At 40.5% G+C, this 6,059-nt stretch overlaps 1 protein-coding gene across 4 annotated transcripts; it reads left to right on the plus strand.

Moving 5' to 3' along the window:
* Nucleotides 1–563: 563 nt before the first annotated feature.
* npl (N-acetylneuraminate pyruvate lyase (dihydrodipicolinate synthase)) lies at nt 564–5,786 on the plus strand. 4 transcript variants are annotated; one of them, XM_085151983.1, is made up of 12 exons: nt 564–699; nt 914–1,017; nt 1,184–1,257; nt 2,799–2,886; nt 3,070–3,127; nt 4,006–4,081; nt 4,196–4,288; nt 4,399–4,544; nt 4,632–4,678; nt 4,771–4,855; nt 4,950–4,989; nt 5,076–5,786. In XM_085151983.1, the coding sequence occupies exons 2-12, from the start codon at nt 935–937 to the stop codon at nt 5,216–5,218; spliced, it is 933 nt and encodes a 310-aa protein (XP_085008109.1). In that variant the 5' UTR covers nt 564–699; nt 914–934; the 3' UTR covers nt 5,219–5,786. The 4 variants fall into 4 exon arrangements, with proteins under 4 accessions (XP_085008109.1, XP_085008110.1, XP_085008108.1 ...); XM_085151984.1 differs by having other exon boundaries at nt 565–699; nt 932–1,017; XM_085151982.1 differs by lacking the exon at nt 564–699 and having other exon boundaries at nt 707–1,017.
* The last annotated feature ends 273 nt before the right edge of the window (nt 5,787–6,059 follow it).

Consider the following 6,059-nt stretch of genomic DNA (forward strand, 5'->3'; position numbering starts at 1 on the left):
TCCTGTGTCGTTCATGAAAGCTCGGAAAAAGGACAATCACAGCGATTAAATTTGCAATCACGGCGTTTAATCTAAGGCAAAAAACAATAATATTCTAATAATTATCAGTACCGCAGACGAAACAAATTCAGCCAAATATCTGTCATTTTATGTGAATTCCTGCTTTCATTATGTTTTCTTTGTTTACTATTAGTAACTTTTGCTTGTATGGCACAGCGTTATTGCTCCCCGCCTGTAAAACTAGATATTTCACTTATGTGACTGTCCCGTAACTGTATGGCCACATGCAAAATCTATTCTAACTTTTTACTACTTTTCTGCACGCGCTGGTAGCGCTACAATTAAGAAATATCCTGATGGAAATTGAATGCACCATAAATGCTGAGTAAATTCATTCCTATCAATACATAAAAAAAAAACAGTCCGATATGTGTGTGCGTGAAGGTGAGGAAGGTATTTAATTTGAAATATTTTAATATAAAAGCGGATAAAGGTCATATTTACTTGTTCTCCAGTTTCCCCCCAACTAACTACATTTCCCATGAATCTTTGCGATGTCACTTGACGTTTAGTTGTTTGATGTTCACGTGACGAGTATTTCAGCAAATCCCTGTCCAAGAAAACAAGTTATAACCAGAGATCCACTTCCCTTAAAACTGGAACCTGTGCCAGCGGCTCCCAGAAGGAAAGACCGTGCAGGTAAGCTGGAGATCGTCTTTGGAGCTGCTTTTGATGCTCCATAATTTCCTTTTCATAGTATATCAGTTTACAGCCCATCTTCTGTTTACACACCGTGCCCCAGCGCTCTGTGGTGTATTATAAAGTTTGTGAGTCAGAACAGTGTGCTGATGTCAAAGACTGCGAATCGCCTGTTTGTTTGTTTTTTTGCGGTGTTTCTTTTGTTTCACTCCAGTGTGCCTCTCTATGCCAGAACATGATGTCTATCATGGCTCCTGCCGCCGACAAAAAGCTCACAGGACTTGTTGCAGCCACATTCACTCCGATCACCAGTCAAGGGTAAGGAGATCTGAAGCCTCTTTCCTCCTGTGTGTCTGTTCAGTAAAAGTGTGTGAGATGTATTGAAACTGGGGAGGCGCAGGGACTGGCATCTTACACACCTGTTGTCAGGTATTGTTTTTTGCCACATGTGTAGGTCTATATTTTTCACATTCTCCCAAAACAGTGAACTCAACCTATCAGTGATTGGACCTTATATTGACTACTTGAAAGAGAAGCAAGGTGTAAATAACGTGTTTGGTAAGTTTACCTGTGGATTCTTTCTTTTTATATTTGTGTTTTTTTTTTTTCTGTATCCCACCTGAATCAACTCTAATATTGCATGATTCATCCGCTGATTTGTAGACATACTGTTGTTTTACTGTGGTAGATATGTTGCTCCTTTGTTAATCACATTAACCCTCTTCCCTGGTGTAAAAATAATCTAAAGTATGGTTTTATATGTAGTCAGAGTTGGATAAAACCATAGCACGTTAGCTGAATTGCACAACTCAATAAAACATTATTGACTTCTTATAAAAATCCCATGTAAGCATTTAACTCATGATTCCTTCTGAGTATAATATCCACCTCTTTAGAAACTTTGCATAATTTTTTACTCTAATTATTCCCTTTATGAAATATTGTATATCACATCTATCATATCCATGCAAGGATGCAACACACTGGTCTCCTGCAGCTGCTGGGGCGACGTATTCAAAATTAGTCCCAGCTAATTCATACCTTTGGTGTGAAATGTCCACAGAGAAAACAAAGAGTTACTGCAAAAATCAACTCTGGATTATGAATGCAATGTTTTTGTTGAACTTGCAGTGACGTGTGGCTGGAGGCAAAACAGAGAAATAGAATGAAACGTGCAAAGAAACCCCACTCAGTCTCAACCTTTGAATATCTCTTTGTGTAATCTGATTGTGGGATTATTCTGCAGTTTTCCTGCTGTGTCCAGTCCACAAAACACTAAAAACCAGGTGCCGTGAGGCAGTTATTGCACCGTTGTTCCTCCAGGAACCTAACCTCCACAGGGTGCCTTTTTAATGCTGCTGTTAGCTGTTAATGAAGACCATTGCTTCCTCGTGTAATAATATTCCTGGAAAAAGGGCACATTGGTCTTTACGCTTGTTATTTGCAGTTTAAGCATTCTTCTTCAGTTCAGACACTCATCCTTGAAATTTCTGCTCAAGCTGAAGTAGATTCCCACATCTCGAGTGCCGGCTGTTATCTGCGGCTCTTTTGGTGGCACATACATGGAGAAAAGTTTAGACAATGTCAAGATCCTGCCCTTTTCTCTGCACAGCTCTCCCCGTGAGCCAGGCGTGACTCTGAAATGCTTACCACATTTTCGACTTCACCAAAAACCCTTTAAATCACTATAGCTCAGCCTGAGCTTCTCCTGTGTTAACGTCTCATTTCCACACTATTTTCTGTGAGTGCTTAGTCAGCAGAGGATGTTTGTGCTGATCTTTGTACCTCATTGTGTTTTTATGCTCTTCCAGCTCTATTTAATTTCCCCATCGTTGTCTGCACCACTCCTTTCTAGACTTGAAATAGTTTTGTGCTATGAATTATTGCACAGTCAGCAGTCTGTGGCGCAAGTTCCACGATGACTCTATCCTTTGCTGAAGTGGTGGCAAGTGGGCTGTGCTAGATTATTATAGGCTATGCCATCCTTTTATGTCTATTTATTGACGTGCTTTTTGATCTTGTTTGGTTTTTAAGACTGAGAATCTTGGGATTTAAGTTTCAGTTATGTGGAACTTGGACAGACGTTTCTTTGCTTGCAGTGAATGGCACCACGGGCGAGAGCATGTCTCTCAGTTTGGAAGAGAGGAAGCTCCTGGCTGAGGAGTGGTGTCGAAAAGCAAAGGGCAAGTGAGTCATTGCAGGCAATTCGATTTTTACTCAATTTTTACTCAAAAAAACCCAAAATTACGCAAAGAAACAATCAAACAAGCACATGCACATTGTAGCTATTCCCTAGAGTCATTATGGGCTTTAAAGTGTTAAGTATACAGTTAAAAAATAGATATTGAGGAAATGTTCTCCTCTCCACAGGATGGATCAGGTGATTGTTCATGTTGGCTGCCTGAGTCTTAAAGACACCCAAGAACTGGTGAGTTATGTCATGATTCCATTTTCTGTCAAGCTCCTGTGTGGAAAATATGTTTAAATTTACTAACACAGGGTTAAAGTGGAGTTTCTGCCACATTGACCTAGTCAGGCAGTATCACAGGCTTAGCCTCGCCTTAACCAGGACAGACTTAACCTGAGGTGTACACAACACGGCCATTAGATAAGTCAGATTTAATATTAGCGGTGTGTTCAGGCACCACATGTGCCTGCAGTAAAAATAAAACACTGTTTCTATATTACTTTATATTAAATGTGTTCAGTTTAAATGGTAAAGCTATTGAAATGTGAGGCAGTCACTGTGTTGCAGGGGGCCGGGTCCAGGAAATATCTGGTCCCAGTCAGCGATTAATCTGGCACATGACGTCCTGTGTGACAGTCACGTGTCAGTTAAAGAACAGCATGTTGTTTGGTGCGGGTTAGAGGTCCGTTCATTGTGTCACAACCCTGCTTAAAAGAGGCTGACAAAGAAGTCAACAAATCAAACGTGTGTTTGTGTGTGTGTGTCTGTCAGCACATGAGCGTGCATGCAAGGCCAGAGTGCACAGTAAGTCTGAGTGAGTGTGTCAAAGAGGAAAAAACAGCCAGTCGGGAGGAGAGGAGAGAGCAGACTGTGAGGCCTAGTGTAAAGTCTCCAGAGCACATGACGTCACACATCACGTGACCAGTCAGAGATGTTATCAGGCAATGGTGTTTATTGTGGTGATTATAAATCTATTCAGAATATCCAAATGTCATAGTTAATAATTTGCTTTGTTATTAATATCTAATGAGGTTTTCTTTCTTTTCTTTTTTTTTTTTTCTTTTTTTTAGATAATTGATAATCCATTAATTTCCCATCTTTCATTGTCCTTCTTCCAGGCTCACCATGCAGCACAGATTGAGGCCGATGGTATAGCAGTCATTGCTCCGTCCTTCTTCAAGCCCAGCAGTGCAGGTGTGTGACGTTTTTAGACATGCATATTGCAGCATTAATAACACATTTCATACATGACAACATGTGAGCCTAAACAAAAACCTCTGCATCTCTTTTCTTGTCACCCCGCTTCAGATGTTTTGAGGACCTTTCTCCAGGAAGTGGCTTCAGCTGCTCCAACTCTGCCCTTCTATTATTATCATGTCCCAATATTAACTGGTGTTAACGGTGAGGCAGTCTGAGATTTGGACATTTCTAACCATTTAAATTTTATGTCTTTTATAATGTGTGGTTTTTTGTTTTGTTTTTTTTTCTCCCTGTTTGTTTTATTTCTTCAGTGAAAGTGAGAGAACTAATAGAAGGTATTGAGAAGGTCATCCCTTCCTTTAGAGGCGTCAAGTTCACTGGGAGTGACCTGATGGACTTGGGCCAGTGTATCAGTTACAGTCCGCCTCACTGGTCAGTCCTCTATGGTGTGGACGAGGTCAGTCTTTCCTCTTTTTGTAGCCTGTTGTCACTTTAACCTTAGCTGTGGAACTATCCTAAAAAATGTCATTCGTTTTAAAAATAGCAACTTCTAGGAGCTTTGGTAATGGGAGTCCATGGAGCAGTTGGCAGGTGTGTGTGTGTGTGTGTGTGACTTTTCATTTGCACAATGCTCTGTCTTTATTCCTTCTCTATGCTCAGTAGTTTTATTTCTCTGCACGCAGCACATATAATTACGTAGGATGTCACGTCAACAAGCTCATATCGGCGTTCGAGACCGGCGACCTCGTCCAAGCCAGGACGATACAGGTACTGCTGATCTCTCTACCGCTGCTGTGTGTCCTTGATCATTTGTACCACTTTGCTCACATCTGTACATCTTTAATCTGATTTCCACGAGCAGTTCAAGATTCAGGAGCTTCTGAGTTTTGCCATCAAACTTGGTGAGTGATAGCTTTGCACTGACATAGTAATCCTCTAATGGTGTCTTTTTTTTCTGCATTTTATAATGTGCTGTTGTTGCTGACAGGTTTTGATGTGGGAGTAAACAAACAGTTGATGAACGAGCTGTCGGGCTTGGATCTGGGACCCCCTCGTCTCCCGGTGATGACATGTCCAGCTGCTCGTGCTCTGACCATCAAACAGAAATACGACAGCATCTTTCCTGAATAACTTGAACATGCTTGAACGTCCCTCATTCCAATAATAGATTACACAGACTCTCTCCAAAGAGTTTCTCCATATTGTTAGGTCTTTACCCAACTGTGTCCTCGTATTAGTTAACTGTGAACATGGCATTATACAGGATTGTGCAAAAGTCTTGAGCCACCCTTCATTCCTTTATATTTTCCTTCCAAGGAGCCAGACGTTCTCGTAATCTTTAAGTTCTCGAGGCTTTCAGAAAGCTGCTTATTCATTCACTTTTGATCCAGTCCTTGTACCTGAGCATTTCCAGAGGAATGTGAATGATTCAAGCATGAAAAGGTTCCTAACTCAGGGAATGAACCAGCGATGTGTCAGCAGAGAATAAATGTTAAGTTGGATCTTTATGCACATAATTTGTTCCCATTTGTTCACCTGAATCTAGGGCTGCCACAAATGATTATTTTGATAGTCGACTAGTCACCGATTATTTTTGCGATTAGTCGACTAATCAGATCATGCATCCATTGGACGTACAAGTACAGCTTATTGCACCAGCATGCATCTGCTCTGATATAACTATCATTAGCTTACAGCTTTAAGTGTTTGAGGTATGTGCTAACTAAAAAATAAAGACAAGATGATAGTTTATTGAATTTAAATGAAATTTGCAGATTGTTTCAGTGGAGTTTAATAAACTCAGCTGTCTGCTCCTTGCTATCTAAAATATAACAGGACACCGAGTATATTCTCGAGCATCTCACACTTCTGATAATCAGTTGTCTGCTTGAGGTTTATTCAGCTGTGTTTAAACTATAATTTTAATCTCAGCCAAACCGATTTACTCAGGAACAAATAAAATACTGAAAAA

Source organism: Neolamprologus multifasciatus, chromosome 23 (genome assembly GCF_963576455.1).
Source record: "Neolamprologus multifasciatus chromosome 23, fNeoMul1.2, whole genome shotgun sequence".
NCBI lineage: Eukaryota > Metazoa > Chordata > Actinopteri > Cichliformes > Cichlidae > Neolamprologus > Neolamprologus multifasciatus.